The sequence below is a fragment of the Pseudonaja textilis genome, chromosome 1 (genome assembly GCF_049901715.1).
Source record: "Pseudonaja textilis isolate UNSWEBS1 chromosome 1, rPseTex1.2, whole genome shotgun sequence".
Lineage (NCBI taxonomy): Eukaryota > Metazoa > Chordata > Lepidosauria > Squamata > Elapidae > Pseudonaja > Pseudonaja textilis.
In genome coordinates this window covers 266,501,731-266,522,858 of record NC_141990.1, presented here as the reverse complement: position 1 = coordinate 266,522,858, position 21,128 = coordinate 266,501,731, and the positions used below count along the sequence as shown (strand labels likewise).

At 37.8% G+C, this 21,128-nt stretch overlaps 1 protein-coding gene across 8 annotated transcripts in view; it reads left to right on the top strand.

Moving 5' to 3' along the window:
* Positions 1-21,128, top strand: part of ACTN1 (actinin alpha 1) — a 120,635-nt gene that overhangs the window by 78,118 nt on the left and 21,389 nt on the right. For 3 of the 8 annotated variants that reach the window (XM_026708727.2, XM_026708736.2, XM_026708745.2), the window contains exons 5-11: positions 378-465; positions 2,843-2,921; positions 4,829-4,910; positions 6,876-6,961; positions 16,204-16,296; positions 17,778-18,008; positions 19,006-19,153. In XM_026708727.2, the coding sequence (XP_026564512.1) occupies positions 378-465; positions 2,843-2,921; positions 4,829-4,910; positions 6,876-6,961; positions 16,204-16,296; positions 17,778-18,008; positions 19,006-19,153 (807 nt within the window). Of the gene's footprint in view, positions 1-377; positions 466-2,842; positions 2,922-4,828; positions 4,911-6,875; positions 6,962-9,336; positions 9,423-13,547; positions 13,630-16,203; positions 16,297-17,777; positions 18,009-19,005; positions 19,154-21,128 lie in introns of those variants that run through there. The other 5 variants (XM_026708749.2, XM_087921699.1, XM_087921698.1 and 2 more) reach the window with 3 other exon arrangements.

Genomic DNA, 21,128 nt, shown 5'->3' with positions numbered 1-21,128 from the left:
CAATATTTTTATTAAGGCAGTTCATCTTAAAAAGTGATTGATCATTCTAAAGCTTGCACCTAATTATCATAACTTTTGAGTTGAGTAAACTATTACTTCTTTCATTGCTAGGTTGCTAATTTTAGTTTGCATTTTATTATTAGTAGTATTGTTATTATTAATTAAAATTAGCTGTGGCTGTTCAATCCAGAAGACTCTGGGCAACTTACTTTTATTTTACTTTTTACTATTTTACTCTAAGCTTTCAACATAAAACTAGTTCTTGGGGGATTTGGAAGTGCAAATGAAAGGGGCCGTCTACATTCTCTTCAATGGCTTCAAAGGTCAGAATGATCAAAGCAAACTTGGAACTAATGCTTGTATCTTTTTTTCTGCAGAGACATCTGCAAAAGAAGGGCTTTTGCTGTGGTGCCAGAGGAAAACTGCCCCTTACAAAAATGTGAACATCCAAAACTTCCATATTAGGTAAAGAGCATAAAGAGCAGTTCCCTGAAAATATTGCTTTTCTGATATGTCACATACCTCAGTTGCACAACCAGTGCCTGTCCCGAGTTGAAGAAAAAGCTCATTTAAAAGATTTGAATGTTGCTTAATGATCAACTCAGCTTTTCTTAAACCTCACATTAAGAAACAGGCCACACCCACCCCAGGTCCACAAAGGGGGGAAAAACGTTGCAAAATATCACGTGACGGCAATGTGACGCCGCGAGTCACGCACAGGCCACTCCAACCCTAGGTCCACAGGGGGGAAAACGTTGCAAAATATCACGTGATGGCAATGTGACGCTGTGAGTTTGACGCCTGTGACTTAGATGGAGGAAGATGGAGTGTTTGTGCTCTTCCAGTTCAGGATTTGAAGGCTTCGATTGGCTGAACGGTTTCTTCCTCTGTTACCGTGGCATCAGAGACATCTTCAGGACTGGGGTTTCTGTCAAACAATGTTACATTAATGCAACAGAAACTTTGGCCCTTTTTACATGTGTGTGACAACATCCCTGTGAAACAGTCGGACCTTGTATCACAAAAACACAATGCTGCTTTCATAATTTGTTGTTTGCTGACCCACATGCAATTCCCCTGGTATGTATGTTAAAATGCTGAAGCTTTGAAAAAAAACTTTTATCCAGCCAAGATAAAGATAGGACCAGTTCAGACTATATTCCCACTTTGCTAAACTAAAAGTTGTCAAGATAAACATGAACACTGAGCTCATTTTCCTTCTTCATCCCTTCATCTGTTGTTAACTTAAACAACAGTTCTTTGTTATACTTATTCAATGTGCAAATGGAAAGCTAATGTTATGCTGTGGTTTAGCAATCTATGGAGAGATGATGAAAAGAACTTTTACAGGACTTAAAGTTATACACAGCAACATGTAAAATGGCTCTTACATTACTTACAAAGTAATTAATGCAAACAAATGGGTTGAGAAGCCAAGGAAGGGAATGTAGTTGCTACTGCTGTTTTTCTTCCTTTATCGTTGCCTGACAAGAGGCTTCACTCATATAAGACATTCATTTCAAAATACACATTTCTCTACCAGACCTGTTTCTATCTACGTTTCTGTATACCTTGGTTTTGAAAGCTTGAATGATAAAGCTAGGCATGAGCTGATCATTAACAGTGGTTGATCCCAGCAGCCCAGAATGGAAGTAATGCATCATGTTCTAATGACATGTTTGTGTATTTACTTTCTCTACTGCTCTCCTCCCCCTGAGCCATTGGAATATAGTTAGTCAACACAACTGCCAAAAATCTACGAAGAAGTAGAACGTAAAGGAATATTATATCTTGAAACCGAGCAAGAGATGTTGAAATGCTTATTCTTTCCTCTCTCACCTCAGTTCTGTTAAAGGACTCGAGTTATGACCACAATTGAGCCCAAAATTTATGTTGCTAAGCGAAACATTTTTTTAAAGTGAGTTGTCCCATTTTATCTTTTATGCCCTCATCCGAATGGTATTTCTGTTTCTTGAGCTTGAAAGTTGTGGCAGATAAAGACAAAAGAAGAGTGATTTACTGTGAACTGTTGTAAATCAGTGACTACCTGTAAATAAATATATTTCGCTCATTTGAAGAAAACAGCTCATGTGTTATGTCACAGTTTTCCTTTTTACATCTGTAGACAAACTAGAATAATTGTTTGCCAAAATCTGAGAAAAGGAAGAGCAAACAATAATTTAACATTATTTTATCGGATATACCCATTAGCGACTGATAAAACAATATACCTTATTTATTTTTATTCCACAGTCTACTTTGGTACTAGGTGCCAGGTCCTTCTAAATATGAAACTGGTTGACCTTTCAAAAATGAATAAAAACTTTGATTTAATTCAAGTACAATTAATCTCTAGGTGGCCAACTTATCCCCCCCCCCCACTTCATATTGGCCGTCAGTTTGAATTGCCCCTGATTGTTGGTTATGCTGGCTCAGGATGAAGAGATTTGTAATTTTTGAAGATAGCAATAGCACTTAGACTTATATACCGCTTCACAGTGCTCTACAGCCCTCTCCAAGCAGTTTACAGAGTCAGCATATTGCCCCCAATAATCTAGGTCCTCATTTCGCCGACCTCGGAAGCATGGAGGGCTGAGCCGGTGAGACTTGAACTGCCAAACTGCTGGCAGCCAACAGTCAGCAGAAGTAACCCGCAGTACTGCATTCTAACCACTGCCCCACCAAGGCTCATGCCATCTAAACCAGCTATATTCTCTCTGCCCAGTTGTGTGCAAAGAGAACACTATTGTTTTTAGATTTCTTCAGTTTGCTTTCAAATTTGTCCCCTTGTGGTCCTTGGGCATCTTGAAAAATATCTAATTGCATTTCATCTCTCTTATAGCTGGAAGGATGGTCTTGGTTTTTGTGCGTTGATCCACAGGCATCGTCCAGAACTTATTGATTATGGAAAACTAAGAAAGGTACTGTATTAAACTTTGGGGCTGTCTCAAGTTTATAGATCCCAAAAGAATAAAACCTTTGGATAATTTTACCTAAGATGAAATAGATTCTCTGAAAAGCTCAGATATATTTTGAGGCAGTCTTCTTTGACTTGATGTTCTCCAAATGTGCTGGACTGACTCCCATTTCAAAACAAATATGGAGGGCACCAGGTTGGAAAGAGAAAGAGTTATATGCTGATGAAGATCTAGATTAACAGCAGATTGACAGTTCCTTGGCCTTCAGAATTCTAGCTCAGGTAATTCAAATGCTTTAATTTTCAGAAGGTAGAAAGATAGCAGTTTGTGACATTTCAATAATGTTTAACATGTGTTTGCACAAATGTGTATTTAGTGTTTTTAAACATAATACAGTTAAATGGACTTTTCAGAAGGAAGGCATGGCTGCTAAAGCTGAATATCTATTACATCTGATTTTATTTGCATCAATTTACAGATTATATGTAATTGCACCCAGGATGTAAATTCAGTCAATTGTTGAAATTATTTTTGATGCAGTTGGATTTATCCATCATTTTGGGAAGGTACCTAAATGGAAAATATGTCCACAATTTCTGAAGTTCACTTAACTGAGTCTGATAAATCACTGTGATTATAACATTTGTTAAATAGCAGCCATCTGCAATTTAAATCCTATTGCCGATTCTGCCTAAAAGTTTTGACACTCATTTAATTTATCAGTAAGTTCTAAAAATGCTTTTCCTCAACTGTCTCTAAGTTAAAATAAGTGGAGATATTTCAGCTAAAAGGTCATATATATTAGAAAATAATAAAATGGCATACTGGAAAATCAGGTTAATCTAATCTTTCTATGCTTAACATTGATAAAAAGAAGAACAATTTAAACAAAACTGCAGTGATTGTAGATTTGCTCCAAATGTTATCTATAATATAATTCACATGGTTTAGTAGTTAACTAAAATGGATGTTTCAGCAACTTTTTAAAAGGTTCTTTTTGTTCCTTGTACATTGTTACATTGAGTTTCCCAAATTAAAGGCAAAAGGATTTCATTTTCCTCTTTTAGAAGAAATGTCTTAATTGTCAGTTCCTAAAATGCTCTTCTTCATAGAAGGGTGTTTATGAGGCTACCTATGCAAAGCATATAAAGTTCTCTGGTTCCCCTCCTCCTTTTTTAAAAAAAAATTGTGAAAATAGCAGAGTTAATGACAAGACTACATCTTCTGTTTCTTGTAGTGTATATAACCTGAGCTGAGATGTATATGTATTTATTTGTATGTGATAATCAAGATCAGCATAAAATAAAAAGCACTTCCCTCAAAACCCAAAAGTTAATCCATAATGCAGGCAAAACCAAACATCAAAACTATGCATTTTGCCAAGTATCAAAATAATAATTATAACTGTACCAGATCCCAACCTTCACTTACAATATGCCTGCCTCATTTGCTAAATGAAATAAATAGATCTTAACTGTTTACCTGAAACCTGCAAGAGTAGGAACAATGTGGGTCTCTATGGAGAGGGAATTCCATAATCAATGGGGGTATCAATCAAAATATCCATTTCTAGGTCCAGTCAAATGATAACCTTGAATGTGCAGGCCTTGGAGGGAGTTGACTTTGTTTGACTGTTGTTAAAAGCATAGCAATCTTCTCTATATAAGACAGTAAAACAAATTACTATTAAAATACTCAAAAAGCTAAATAAAAATGTGCCTATAGGTTATTTATAAACTGGAGAACATAGAAAGTAATTTTTCATGAAGAAGTGTGCTAGATCAGTTAAATTTATTTCCTTTGGGTCAACTAATCTAGCTTTTCAGTGAAATATGCTATGTAACTGATGATTATCGAAGTATTTTCTTGTATTATGTATTTATTGCTAATAAAACCATTCTTTTTACTAGGACGATCCTCTTACAAATCTGAATACAGCTTTTGATGTGGCTGAAAGATACTTAGATATTCCAAAGATGTTGGATGCAGAAGGTATAGTAAAATCCAGTTTTGTTTCCCTTCTCTTCCTCCCACTTCCCCCAAAAGGTTCCTCAAAGTGGCTTTATTTATTAGAACTGAGATTCTTACTAGATCATTCCCTCCTTGTCACACATTTAGACCCATTTAGATCAGACTAAGTTCTGATACATCTACAGCAACCAGTCTTAAAATATTGCTCTAATTTCTGGATCCTGCACAATACTAATGCCACTTGATTAACAGGACAACAGAGAAAACATTTGTGTACATATCAGTAGGAGCAGCACAGATTTGGGGCTTTCTAACATGATCTGCCAAGTCCTGCATGATTTTGTTCCAGTCATGAGATCCTGTCATGGTCATTAGCTCCATGTAGTAGCAAAAAAAAGCACGTGAGCGGGGCTAAGACAAATAGTAGCAGAGTGGCATTTATGCTTTCTTTAACTGGTGTGCTTTTTGAGCCTCAGTAATAGCTGCACACCTGTCTTTGACTCACGCAGTGTTCCACCTTGGGCAAACAAGTTGAATTCTCAGCAAACAGTGATATGATAGCAATCTACAATACATAAAGAGAAAACAGAACAAAGGACTAGTCATCCTTCATTGTCTTTTCCTTTTTAAATAGTTTATCTTGACATTTTACTTCTTAGGTCACTGCCCTTTAAATAGGATCAACAGAGGTTCAATGGAACCCTCTGTTCTTGGACATCTGCTTCCAGGGTACTGATGTTAAATACTCGTTTTTGCTTCTTGTATTTTAGAAATCCACACTGGCACTGAATTCTAGTTTTATCATTGCCTTTGTTTTTCAGGCCCTTTACTTTTTTCCTTAAAGTTTGGGGAAACGTTTTATTGTTTGCTAGGCTCTTTGGAGTTGTTTCCTTCCACCTAGGTCATGAATTGGTTTAATGTTCACCTTTATGCTCTTCAAGTAGTTTTAGGTGAGATTCCCAAGACACCATGCTCTTTTACAGAGAGCCTCTGGACTTACTATCTCAAGGTAAAGAGTTTAAATGGGATCCCAACAAAACTCATAGAAGAAATGAATAGTTAGACCCACATCAAAGGGTTTTTTTTTTTTTGTATTCTGGAGATCATCATACTCATTCCTTTTCTCCCTTATAGCAGCAAGGAGATGCTGTGAAAAACATTAGCATTTATTTGAAAAATGATCAGCACCTACTCCTATAATCAGTTCGGTCTAGTGGTTAAGGCACCAGGCTAGAAAGCAGGGGACTTGTGAGTTCAAGTCCTGTCTTAGCCATGAAAACCAGCTTGGCTGACTTTGGGCCAGTCCCTCTCCCTCTCTCTCAGCCCATCTCACTTCAGAGGGTTGTTGTGGGAAAAATAGGAGGAGGAAGGTGTGGTGGATAGGTTTGCCAACTTGAATTATTTGTAAAAATAATAAAATTGGGATACAAATAAATAAAATAAATAATAATAATAATAATCCTTCAACAAATGCTTGGAACACACAGGCCAAAAGCAGATTGAAAACAATTGGCAAGTTTTGGTTGGAGGGACAATAGAAGTTTCATTTAGTACAGTAACTATGTAGAGCAGGGGTTTCCAACCTTGACAACTTTAAGACCTTGTGGACTTCAATTACCAGAGTTCCTCAGCCAGCTTTGCTGGCTGAGGAACTCTAGGAGTTGAAGTCCACAAGTCTTAAAGTTGCCAAGGCTGGAGACCCCTGATCTAGAGGTCGTATGTTCCATATTTTTGCTGACCTAATAGACACTTATCCTTTTGGAGGTCCTAATCTGCACATTTCTCAAAGAACTTTTTTTTAAGCAAGGGGAGGAAAAGCAGGCATAACTGCCCTTCAACCCAGGAGAGGCCTCCAAAGATGCCTTTGTAAACAAAACGTACAGGAGCTAAAAAGTTATTCCACTCTTCATTTGGTGCCCCTAGTACCTCACTTTTCTCACTTCCCCTAAGTTAAGATGCTCTTTAACTTCAGGTTTTCTTTGACAGACATTGTTGGAACAGCCCGTCCTGACGAGAAGGCCATCATGACCTATGTTTCTAGCTTCTACCACGCCTTCTCAGGAGCCCAGAAGGTATCACAGGATTCCAAGCTCCTTCCACACAGCGCACCTGGTCCTCTTGCTAATGTCCAAGCCTCTTTCTTGCTCTCTCTGGCTCTCTCCCTTTCTCTTTCCTATCTAGCTATGGGCATCTTTGTTATTATTATTTGAAAGCAGCGTTGTCTTAGTGGTACTCCAAGTGTGTAGGAATCTGGGAGCACATATTAATCAAATGCAGTTCTACAGTCAGTGATGCAAAGCCAAGTCATTCTCTAAATAAGTCTTGTGGCCTCTTTGAAAGCCCTAGGAACTGTCCCTTGATGCACTCAGTGCAAGCATTTCTCTTGAGGTGAGCTTCAGGAACATCAATTTTCATCAGGAAAATAAATAACTGGTCTTCTGCAAAAATGTTTTTCATCCACAATACCTCAGCAGTACAACTTTGTGAATGAAGTACTGTAGAAGTTGACAATTTAATAGCCATTATGGCACTTTGTGCAGAATTGTTTTGCTGATGTCAGAAGACCTTACCCTCTAAAAAAAGAATTGTCATAGGGTAGTTCTACTTGTTTTGTGAAACTGCACAATCTTGCAAATGGCTGGCTTTCCTAAATAAGTAGGTATGCATTATTTTCTTTTAATCCTCTGAAATGTTGCTCATTCCCAAGTAAGAACTTGTCACTGAAGATTATAATTTAACGAATCAATTGTTCCTTGTTGTCTCATAATTTGTTCTGGATTAAAGGGGCTTTGCAATAATTTTCACATTTGCTTAGAAGTAAATGTGATTGAATCTAATAAAAACTAATTCTGAATTACTGCAATGAACTGAGATATAAATACGAAACTATTTCATGTCAGGTGCATGGATGATTTAGTACCAAGATCCAGGCTGACAGACGCTCCCCATTTTTCATTTAGAAGACACAGATGTGTACTGGGTATATAATATGAAAACAGAAATTTGGAAAATTAACTATACAATTACAAATGAAGATGCAGCATGAAAGTGATTAGATAAGCTTGCCTTTCTCAGTTTGAACTTGCAAACTAATTCAAAAAGGCATTAAAAAAGCACATAAATTTTGACTGAAGGCAGCAATAGATAGAAGAGTCACCAAAATCCCTTTAAAGGTGTAAGGAATATTTACAAAATAATTCTGGATTAAATGGGCTTGAGCGTACTCTACAAAAACTTATGTTCTTAAACATACATGCATATTCCAAATATTGTAGGAATTCTAACAGGTGACTGTCAAACCTATTGAACTGTGTTGAACTCAAGATAGGCCTTTCACTTTTGGTTTGAGAGATATATGTCTTCTAAAACAAAGCAGAAGCTAATCTAAAACATTCGTTATTGTATTTCAGACCTTCCAAATGATTAAATACTTTCGGTATGAATTCCCCTATGATATCACTGATCTTATAATTGAGTTCAGTCTACCATTTCTTGGATAGTAATCCAATATCCAATCTGATTATATGGCATAGTTGATTTATGATATTTCTATATTGGACAAGGGATTAATCCAGAGCTTTTTTTGCTGCACATGTCTGAAATAACAAGTATTCAATACACACACACACACACAAACACACACCCCCCTTTATTCTGCAATTACAAACCTGAGATTTCTGGGAATTGGGTGTATTTCATAAGATGACACTAAGGGCTGATCTGTCTGACCAGAAGGATCATGCAGTGCATATAATCTGTTTCCATGAATGGTTGTTTCCCCTTGGCAATAATTCTCTCTTTAAGGAAAGCTAACATGTTGTAGAAAAAGCAAGACTTCCTTGTTCTGATACAGTAACACTTAGAAAGAGAGAAGTTCTGTTGATGAGGAATGTTCATTCACGGTAGTCATGCAACTTGGAAGTTAAACTGTTTGAAGGGAGTGCTGGCAATATTTCCCAAGATATAGTTTGGCTCGAATTGGCCAAAAGGTTTATTCAGTCAAAAGAGGGCTATAGTTATGAAGGTTTTTCATGAGCACAAAAATTAGTAAACGAATAACTCATCCAAAGAAGTTATAACATTGTTTTGTTTTGCTAGGTCTACTTTCTGCCAGGAGTTGGTTTCCTAGAAATTTAATTTTGCCCATGTCCAAGTGGGCGGAATATACTGACTGTGGAGTTGTGTAAAAAAAAAAAAAAGGTGCAAGTTCAATAGTGCGTAAAACTGACAGGGGTGGTGGTAATAGGTACATGGAGTCCACAAAGCCAATTCTGCCAACCATATTCTGATTCAAATTCCCAGCACTCCGCATGGAAATCTGTTTGGCCTGTCCTGCAATGCATGATGGGAAGTTTCCCCCCTCTCTTTATCACCCATGACTGTTTTATTTTATTCTGTGTGCTGCTTCTTACTTTATCCTTTCAACCTCTTCTCCTTCTTTGCACAGATATTATAGGCACGCTAAGGCCGGATGAGAAGGCCATTATGACCTATGTTTCATGTTACTACCACGCCTTCTCAGGTGCGCAGAAGGTGAGCCTTTACTCCTAACCACCCCTCCTCCTCCTCCTATTTCCTGCCCATCAAATTTAGAGAAAAGTATTATAAATTCTTACAGATATGGAATCCAGTGCTGGCTTTCATTTGGAGCTCTTAACATCTTGGGGATTTAAAAAAAAAAAAAAGACCTTAACTTTGCTGAGCTCTCTGTTTCTTTCTTGCAACATAGAAGAACTCTGCTTTTTCCTGGACATAGTTTCCCGCCTACAGCTCCCAAGCTGTATTGACACTAATCCAAATTAAGGAAACACGTTCTACTTTATTTGACAATGCTCATGTCTTCTCCAAGTGGGAAGCTTCCTCAAAGTCTCAATTTTCTCTGCCGGCTGCAGAATCCCTTGGAAGCTCTTACGCCTGATTGTTCTTCAAGACTGAGGTAGCATTAGTCTAATATTTACAGTAGTGAAACAGTTGGGGTGGGGTTGGTTAAAAAGGCCAGTTTACAGGTGTTTTTAGTAGTGTGGCCATAACTACCATTATACTAGAGGTGAGACTCTGCTGCTGGTGGAGCTCAGCCACACTTCTTCTTTTCAGATGTTTTGCAAGTGCAACCACACAGACTTCAATGTGGAGTGAAATGGCTAGTTGTAGGACGTGTAGAGAGAGGTCCTTTTAAAACTCTTCTGAAGTTTTTTCTTCTAAAACATGGTTTCCTTTCAAATTGAATCTTTATCCCAGTTCTTGTGGAGGATAGATTAGAAATGTCCCCAAAGTGGAAGGAACCATGACTCATTTTTCCTGAGAGAGGGGCAGGATAGAGATCAGGCAACCTTTGGCAGAAAAATGTTAAAAGAGGAGCAAGGATGAGCAGAGCCTTCATTCGGATTTTTCTTTCCAGGCTGTAGTTTCTGTATCTATATTGAAAAAAGCTGTACATGAGTGCCATTGTATATGATTTGTTTCCTGTAGTGGAAAAAAAAGCCAGCCATTCAAAAGGTTTTATTTCTTTTTTTCAATAAGCGAGAGGATTCCATTAGCTATTGGCTACATATATGATTAGTAGAGTTATAGATTCCAGCTTGTTTATAATTGTAGACATAAACTTGCTCTTTAGGATATATGTAATCATAAAAAAACCCTTCTCTCTTGTTGATAATGTTTTAATATCAATGTGATCAGAACATGCCTACACGGACTTCTCCCCAAACAACTTTTTTTTAAAAGAAGACACATGTGTCCAATTTTCCAGTTCCACCCTCCAAAAGATTTCTCAGGAGTCATTCTGAAGATCCCAGATCTTTCCTCCACATGAGGAGAAAATTCTAAGGCCACCCTAATACTTAAATGCAGTATTAAGTCCTGTCCTACTTTGCTTTCCCCAACCTGGAACTTACCTTTTATGTTCTGGAAACCCTACATTGGAGTGAAGAATTCCATTTACACTCCAACACACTTGTTGGGGTACAGCTGCATTAATATCTAGTCCTAAGGCTAGATTGTATTACAAGAGTTTCTGCATACTCTTTCTTTTTCTTGCTTATCCTTGCTTCCACCTCTTTGTCTTCTGCCACTCAGTGGTATTCCTGGCATTATTTTTACTTTGTGTCATTTGTGATGTTTTCTCATCCTTTCAGCTTTATTTTGTTCTTTAAATTCTCTATAATCATCTCTCTATTGATTCTGCTCTTCCCTTGACTTTTTTGTACTTGGGCACAGCTTGTATTTGCTTTCTATGGATTCCATTTCACTGATTGTGTGCAGTTTGTAAAAAAAAACAAAAAAAACAGCTTATGTGTGTCATTCAGAATTGGCATTAATGTATTTATCCATACCTGAGTATAAGTTACCAAGGGGAAAGCAGTCTTTTGTCCATGTTCTTATAGCTTCGCATTGGATCCTTGTGTTTACTTGAGGACAGCCAGTGTGAGCCTTGATCTTGCTCACTGCACAAGGCAATCTTAGAAATTTCACCCTAACTTTCCATTATGTAGTCTTCTTATAATAACAATTAGCATGCACATTTTTATTCATTTTCCAAAATAATTATCAAGCTATAGGGTTTTAAAGTTTGCATTCAATTTTAAATACTATAAACTAAGTTGTAAGTACAGACCCAGTTCATGTGTAGCTGATAAGCTGCATTAGTTTCTGATTGAGTTGTTTTCAGTAGTACCTCCTTGTCATTTTGGAAATGATAGAATTGGACCTAAAACTTAATAATGTGCTTAAAGTGACTATTTAGAGAATATACTCTGCAGAAGGATGTTACTTATAGCAGATATTTTTAATGTGTGCAGATAGGTGTGTGTGTGTTTTAAAATAACACATTTTATTCATTCTCCTTTTAATATATAAAAAAAGTTTGAGAAAACTGGGATATAAATTGAATTTATATCAATTATTTTAAATTGAAAACCCAGGTTTTCAAATACCTGTGTCACCAGTTTACTAAACGCTTACTTTCACCTTTTCTAAAGCTGTTTCAGTGCTTAAGAGAAAATGTGGATTATAAATGCAAGTTTATTTTAGAATGGTCCCTAAAACTTTGCTCAGTTCTGCTTGAGACTGGTGGAAAATCCTCTTCTGTAAATAGTATGAAATGTAGCAGAAGGCAGAATATATACATCAGCATATGCGGAGTTGGTATTTAAACTTACCACATTTACAATCAAAGAGTTTTGTTTGAATACATAGATTTGGTTTCATTTCTTTGGAAAGTAGCAATTTGACAGAAGTTTTCCAGCAAGTTTCAATATGTTAACTGAAACCCTTGTCAGTAAATAAATAGAAATATATACTTTTTGCTACTCATTTTAAATAACAAATCACTATTTCATTTCTTTGAGTGATAGGTGAATACAACTGTAAAATAACATTCCATCCACCAATCAGTAGATCCTATGTTTAGCCTGCAATTAGCATTGTTACCCATCTTGTTGGAAATTTTTTCTCAGTTAGAATATTTGTTAGATTTGTTCTCTCAGAACAAATAACTGGTGTAAAGTTTATTAAACATAATTGATCAAGTAACTGCCTTCCCCAATGAGAGGAATTGGACCAAACCACAGGTTGGATGGGGACAGTGGGAGTTAAAGTCTAACATGTCAGCCATGTTCATATTAACATGATGGGTCTGGCTCAGATCATGAGTAACTGTCCTACCTGGAATTGGTTAACAGTCAAGACAGAACTATTGGCTGACTTAGTTATATCAGAGACAATTCCATACATCTTTGTGTAGTTGACGGGCTTGTGCTCCCTGTTTTAACATTTCACAAAAATTGTGGTTACTGACAAACTCATACTTCCTGTTTTGTTTCACAAAAAGTAAATTGGATAAAAGTGGGGAGTGGGGGTAGGAAGCCCTAAGTTTCACATCCCCACAATCTACCTGCAAGAAAGTGAAAGTATTAAGAAATACACAGCCACTCTAGCTTCTCCCTTTTGTATCTTAGGACAGGAAGAGAGGATTCAACTCAAATAATGCAAAGTCCTTGTTTTAGATGAAGGCGTAACCCACTGGTTAAATCTAGGTACACAAGAAGCACAAAGAGGATGAACCTGACTCAGAAATGACCTGGCTCTAGGGCGTGCATGACATAATCGTTCATTTCATTTGCTTTGGAATGGGACGACTCGCCATGGCCAATTCGCATGACCAACTCACCGTGAGACAATTCAATGCAGGATAATTCAAGAGAGGGACAAGTGACTCCATGCTCTGGCTGACCCCAGCCTTGAGGAGTTCCAACTTGAGAAGATTCCAACTTGAAGCAAGACAAAGCCTCTTGCAATTTACTTGTCCCTCTCTTGAGTTATCTATCCTGAGTGGAGTTGTCCTTTGGGGAGTTGGCTATAGCAAGACAGAGGGAGTGAGTTGACCAGGGGTGAGATGTTCTAGACCGCATTGGCTTAGTTAAAGGTCTTCTTGAACTATGACCACTTTAGAAGGGATCAGAGTGGGGAGGCTTACCCCGAGGATTTGGTTCCTCTGATGCTTTTTCCTGACCCATTTCTTTTAGCTGGCAGGGCTAATGCACAGTGAGTATGTAGTATTTTGCTGCAGGCCTAGGAGCACATGGTTATCTTTTCAGTTGCCATCCCAGTTCTTGACTAGGTGATTTACTGTGTTGTCGCTCCATTTCTCATTCAGATTTCTCATTACTGCTACCAGCTCTGAAGGGGAGGTCACATGGTCAACTTTCTGCTTCTTTCATTCTGTTATACTGAGTCACTGAAGGTACAGGGCCCCTGCCTGTCATATGTGTGTGTATGTAGGGTTGCTTTTCCTTCATTTGATTTGTGTGTGTGTGTGTGTGTGTGTGTGTGTGTGTCTGGGGGTGTGTCTGGGGGTGTTATCTGAGTATTTCTCTAAATATACACTCCCTACGGTCAGTTTGCTTCCTTTCCTCCCCAGCTGCTTCTAACTTTCATAACCCTAAAGTGCATGAGCATTTTTAATTACTAAATTGGTACTTATAACTTGTTTTTAATACATTATTTTGTGGATTTCTGGAAATAAAGCCTTTTAATTCAGCTTTAGTCTTTTTTTTATGTTTCCTGAAAAAATGGATATTGACTTTCATTTATGGATTAACTTAGAAGCAAAGTGCAATAACCATGTTTATTCTGTATTTTTTTAATGTGATAATGAAGCAAAGAGGTGAGCAAAACTTGTAAAATCTGCAGCTCTCAGAGCCACTGCAGTTTGGCATCTTTCAGGGAAATTCCATGGATGTGTCTTTGTCCAAGCTATTCTCATACTTAGTTCATTAATTAAGATCCCCTCCTTTTTTAAAACTGGACAGTGACCCAGAAAAATGGTGTATTCTGATGAGTGAAACTTTAGGACAAACATAGCTTGGGGAAAAAAAAACTTTTTTACTGTCACAATACAGTAAAAAATAGTTGAAAAAATCTCTTCAAAACAGTTTGATCCTTGATAGAGGAAACAATCAGTTCATAGAAGTCCATAGATCAGTATTTTTCACTCTATATTATACATATACAGTACAGTATATTTTATGAGCAGTTAATGTGAAGAAGTGGATTTTGTAACATAGCTAATTTCTCACTTCCCAAATCAGTGCTTCAAGAGTATAGCTACTTACAGCTGGAATTTTAACCTCCTGCTTTAATTAAACTGGTTAAAAGTGTTTGTATGAGCCAGAGCACAATGTTCAGTAAATAGCTGAAAATTTCATTACTGTATATTATGTGACATATCTAAAACTAAGCATGAGTCAAACTCAGACTTAATTTGAAATAAAATTATATCAAATTGTGCTGTCAGTATCCAGATTGCGAGAACAATCTTGTGGAATTTGAAAGCTTGTATTTTTATTGGTCAAAGCAAGGTAAATAGAAGCAAATTATTATTAACTATTCACGACAACGTGAAGTCACAGCTGCCAATTCTTTAGCTGGTGTTGGACCTTATATGCATAGAGTTCTTCCCAAGAATCTAGGATGTCACAATGCATCAGTGTAGTATAGGTACAGATCCAAGTAGTGTAGCCTTTTACAATTGACAATTATTATTGACTGATTTTAATGCAAGCTTAAAATCATAAAAAGTTTCAGTGTTCAGAGAACAGTACCGTACTGCACTTTAATTAGAAGATGGAGATCACATATGAAAAATAACAAAGCAATGATATAATGAAACACTTAACCTAATAAAGGCTGCAGAACACAGTAATTTAGGATAACATTTTTATTATGGTACTTTTAAACCTAAGGCACACCCTTATCCTAGAGAAAAAGCGAGACAATTTTGCTGTTTTGTTGATCTCCTTTTTTTAATATAAAATACTTTGTAACAACCTGGTTATCGGGATCAGAGGAGATTTAAAATAACTATTTCCTACAAAGTGTACTTTGGATGCTATCTCTTTAATTTGGGATGATATAGCCATGTATTTTAAAATACATATTTATTGACTTTAAGTACTATTATTTATGAATTTTTTCCTTTGCTTCTTCACTATAAGTTTGTAAAGCAAAAGCATAGTTCTCTGAAAGCTTAGTTCTCTTTGGTCTCTATATAGGTGGTCCCATATAATACTGTAAAGAAGTATTTGAACATTTTGGAACAAAGCTTGGACTTTGTTATTTATTTTGGCCATTGTGATAGGATACAGAAGTTCAAACATGCTAGAGAATTGAGGTTACTGTTTGCTAGCAACCAGTAAAACCCACAAGAACAAAAGACAGAAAGTTACAAAACAGCTGCTTTTGTTTTTAAAATAAAATTATTGTCAAGTAAAATTTGCAAATAACTCCATTGAAATAATATTGCAGCATGGAATACTGCAACTCCCAATCATCAGCATTTTGCTGGATGTACAAAGGTACAAGTGACGTCACATGTTACGTGATCATTTACATAATTTGCATGATGACCTTGTGACTCATGTGACATCATTATGTGGCTTGTGCCAAATGCCTAACCTCATAACAATGCAAAGGATCATCAGTTATTGTTTTTAACTGGGATCTGAATTCAGGGCTGGTTGCTTTTCTTCCCATTCTTTCCATTGATTACTTCAGTCCCTTTTATCTTTGATGATTTTGTTTTAGTGGATGGAAAAATAAAATAATTTCAGGTTGGACAAGTTCACATTCAAATTGAAATTCCCAAAATGCATCTCTCATCCTAATCTCCCAGAAGTGGTGGTACTAACAAAGTTTTGAAGTATTACAAGAAAATGGGACAAATAACATTCTCTTAGAAATGGGTTGGAACATGGAATATCTTTGCTAATGATTCTGTTTTTCCCCCTCTCTTGTTCTCTTTCTCTCTTGTTAACAGGCTGAAACAGCAGCCAATCGCATCTGCAAGGTGCTGGCTGTGAATCAAGAGAATGAACAGCTAATGGAAGACTATGAGAAGTTGGCCAGTGATGTAGGTAGCCTTGCTTTCGATTTCTTTGGTATAGCCAGGAGAGTTCTTTAGAACAGTCTAATTTACTGGAGTGCAACAGCAAATGTGCAAGGAGAGAAGAAACAGAACAGCACTGTTGTTTACAGCATGCTGTTTTTATTATTTAGTCGATTTATATGGCCTTCCATTTCAACTCTGGGCAGCTAACAATATTAAAAAGCTAAACACATACAGAATAAATATAAAACATACAGGAACCAGGAGAGATTGTAAAAACACCTGTCCAACATTCAACATAATCAGAAGATGGGGTTTGTTCCCCCCAAAGTCCCAGGCTTCAGAACAAAGCCAAGTTTTCAAAATCTTGCAACAGGCCAACAGGACAAATCTAATCTCCAAAGAGATAATATTTCAGAGGGTAGACCCCATGAAAGAAAAAGCTCTCCTCAGGGCCCTATCAGCCCATACACGGTTGGGATCTGAAGCATGGCCCCTCTTTATGGTCCAGATGGGACCAGGTAAAGACAGCTGGAGAGCCCCTGTCCCAGGAAAGTCAGTATGGAATATAACAATCAAAATCTTTGTGGACAATTGCAATGGGGGTATGCTACTGCCATGTCTCTTGGGATGGTTCCTGGAACTGTGGCTTCATATAATATTTACATTTACATTAAAATAGTATTGTATCCAAGCGGATTTTAAATCTATAATGAGTACTAATATCAGCAGTTCATACTACTTAAATACCTGAGCTCTCTAGTAATTTTAAAACAGTATGCACAGAACCAAGGTTAAGTAGCCCGATGGTAATAAATAAATATAATAATAGATTATTCAATCTGTAAGATAAATAGATACACATTATGACCCTTTGTGAGAAGGCTGGCTTTTATCTGACCTTGGCTGCATCTCGTTGCCTTGTCTCCCAAGGTCATTCTCACATACCATCACACTCTGGGATAGAACCTTTGGTCTTCTAAATGTTTGAGCAGTTATCTTTAATCAAGACAGTTCCACAAGACACAAAGAACTGCTGCCTCTCTCCTCATGCTGTAAAAACACAAGTCCTCTCTTAAGATAGATCCCTTCCTAATACTAATCCTGCCTCCCAAAATTAGTCTCAGGGATGAATGAACAAATTTGTCATGCAGCTCTAAAGACAAAATGGAAAAAGGCTCCCTCATGCTGAATTTAATGTCTCTCTGTGTGATTTGCCTGGCAGTAATAAATAAGAGATTTTTTATGGCCTTCTTCCAGAATATCTTAAGACTTCCCTATCTAGCTAGAGTCTTGACATTTCCAAATAACCTTCCATCCAAATACTAGTTAAGTTATCTCTACTTAATTTGGGAGGGGATCAGCCAAGTCTGGCTGTGTGCTGCTACCTACTATGGAAGAAAATGCAAAATTTCCCAAAAGAAATCAAAGTCTTGGCCAAATTTAATACTAGCTATGATTTTAGTTTCTAGCAATTCTGACTTTTCCCTTCTTGGTATTTCCAGCTGTTGGAATGGATCCGACGCACCATACCATGGTTGGAGAATCGGACACCTGAGAACACTATGCAAGCCATGCAGCAGAAACTGGAAGACTTCCGAGATTACCGCCGCCTTCACAAGCCTCCCAAAGTCCAAGAGAAATGCCAGCTGGAAATCAACTTCAACACATTGCAAACTAAGCTGAGGCTTAGCAACAGGCCAGCCTTCATGCCTTCAGAAGGGAAAATGGTTTCGGTGTGTCAAATTAATGAGTTCATACATGATGACTTGGCAAAGGGGTTTCCTACTGTTACTGCTGCTTTCATGGCCCAGTGGAACTCAATTTCCTAGAGCTGAATGTATATTAGTTGCCATGGGCCTTACTACAACTGTAGTAGCCACCGATTACAAATTGCCAAGTGATACCATACTATTCTAACAGGTTGTCCCTTCTAGAAAACAGACACCACATGTAAGATCTTTTGTTTTAACCTAAGATAACTGAATAACAAATTCACATACTCTTTAAATGGTTTTGTTAGATTTAAATCCATCTTCCTTTCATGAGCTTAAAATAGTATTTTAGTGCTCCTTCCTCCAGCTTTCCCCCCTCAGCTTGCCCTGAATTAGCTTGAGCAGTAGAATGAGCTTCCATGGTCAATAGGGGATTTGAACCCAGATAGGGCATCTGACCTTGGAAACATTAAATCTTATGGATTTCAACTCCCAGAATTCCCTAGCCAGCACCCACAAAGCTGCCAAGATTGGATACCCCTCCTTAGATGAAGACAGGAAGTGGCCTCTTCTTAAACAAACTTCCTTAAATAAGGAGGAAAATATAAAAATCACTGGAGGGGATTAAATTTCTTATTATCAAAATCTCTGAGCAAATTCTTCACCACCATATCAATCCCAGGAGGGAAATGAAGATACATCCCTCTGCTGGAGAACTTCAGGCCTTAGCAACTTAAAATGTTTGGTAGGGAACCTCTCCAAACAATCTGTTATCTGTCCCAGTCCTTTCTGATTTCAGTTGCCTTTAGCGCTCCAACCTTATTTTGCAATCGATCCCCTTGCCAGAGCTTTAGTCATTTGCCACCGATCTATCTTCCAGTCTTTGCCACCCATTCATAGTGCGATTGTAGAGGCTCCCCCAAACTTAATTCACACTGTGTGGAGAAATGTTTCAATTATTTTGAATCCATCTGCCTTTTCTTTAGAGTGTTATGCTTCTGCTGTCGTTATACTACAGGATATAAATAACGCCTGGAGTGGCCTGGAGCAGGCTGAGAAAGGCTATGAAGAGTGGCTGTTGAATGACATTCGACGATTAGAACGACTGGATCATTTGGCAGAGAAGTTCCGGCAAAAAGCTTCCATTCATGAATGCTGGACAGAGGGTAACACAACACCCAAATGTGTCCTTTTATTAAGAGATATTTGTAGTCTAGACACGATAGAATTGAATGATAAAAAACATCAAGTTAGTAGGGACAAAACTTTGAGTGCTTTAACTTGCAGGAGTGATGTATATGCATTAGAGCAAAGGGTCTTCAAACTTGGCAAGTTTAAGACTTGTGGACTTCAACTCCCAGAATTCCTGAGCTAACATGACTGGAGGAGAAATTCTGGGAGTTGAAGTCCACAAGTCTTTAAAGCTGTCAAATTTGAAGACCCCTGCATTAGAAGGATAGGATACAGCTGTATATGTATGTATATATGTATGGTATTCAGCTTTGTTCGGGTATTTTTCCACGTCATTATAGTTGTGCTTTTAAAGTTGTAGCAACGTTTCAGCAGAATCTCATCTGCCATCATCAGGCTTCTGTATTGTGTTCATCTGTGAGTCAGACTTTCACAGCCGTTTCAGTTTTTCATTTGGGGCTAGCCTACTGCTGTGCCAGAATGGTTTTTTCTTCATCCTGATTGGTTGGGAGTCTTGGTCTGTGTTTATTGGTCTTGGAGTTTGCTGTGTTCTGTTTGATTGGTGTTTCTAATATCTTCTGTCTGTTTTGTGGCTTTTTTTGTCTTGATTGGCTGGCAACATTGTGTTCCTGTATTGGAGGCTTTTAGTGCAGCTTGGCTCCGAGTAAATGGACAGCTATCATTTATTAGGAAGCTAGGTTTCATCTGGGTGCCTGGTTGGGGTGTGTTTGAGCTGGAGGTATCAGGGGGGATCTGTTTGTGCCCAGGTGTTTGCCTGGCTTGTGGTGTGGAGATTTTTTTGTTTGTGAGTGCAGGCTTCCAAATAATTGACAGTCTGGTGGAATCATCTCTTGTATTCATGCTTTCAGGTCTTTTTTCAATCTCTATGGCTTCTCTGATAATTCTTTGGCTGGGGTTTTCTGTAGTGGCTAGGGTTTTGGTGCCATTGAATTCTATCCTATGACCTGTTGCTTTCATGTGTTGGATTAGTGAGGAAGTGTGTTCCAGCTTTTTTACTGCATTTTTGTGTTCATCCAGGCGGGTACTTATTCTTCTATTGGTCTGTCCAATGTATATGCCTTGGTTTTCCAAGTCAATTTTATCTTTGGGGTTTCTTAGGATGGCTGCTATTTTTCTGTCTGTTTTGAAGGCAATCTTGATGTGATGCCTGTGTAGTATCTTACTGATTTTGGCTGTTGTACCTCTTATGTAGGGCAGGACAGCTGTTCCATAGGTCTGTTCATCTTCTAGGTCTTTATTATGTCTCAGTGTGTTTTTGTCAAGCCGGTGATTTTGCTTTTGTGGAAGCCGTTAGCTGTCAGTACTTTAGTCAGGGTGCATAGTTCAGTCTTTATGTGTGTCTTGTCTGCCAGGCATTTGGTTCTGGCGATTAGTGTTTTGGCCACAGAGTTTATCTGTGCTGGGTGGTGGTGGGATTGGGCGTTGAGGTAGCGGTTGGTGTGTGTTTTCTTCTGGTATATGGTGTGTCCTCGTGTGCCATCTGTTTTTTTGTAGATTAGTACATCTAGGAATGGTAGTTGTTTGTTGGTGAACTTGATTTTGGGGTGTGTGCTGTTTAGGTGTGTTAGGAAATTGCTTAGGTTTTCTTTTCCATGGGGCCAAATCACAAATGTGTCATCGATGTTATCTTAATCATAGTTTGGGTTTGTGGGTGGCATTAGCTAGGGCTCTGGATTCAAATTCTTCCATGAACAGGTTTGCAATGACGGGTGACAGTGGTGATTCCATAGGGGCTCCTTCAATTTGCTTGTATCTTTGTCCTTTGTATATGAAATATGTGTTGGTTAAGCAGTGTTCTGCTAATTCCATGAGGTGTTTAGCTGGTTGTGCTATTCACTCGTCCCGATAAAAGAAACTCTTGAAATCATCAAAAATAAATACCAACCAGCTAAACACCTCATGGAACTAGCAGAACACTGCTTAACCAAC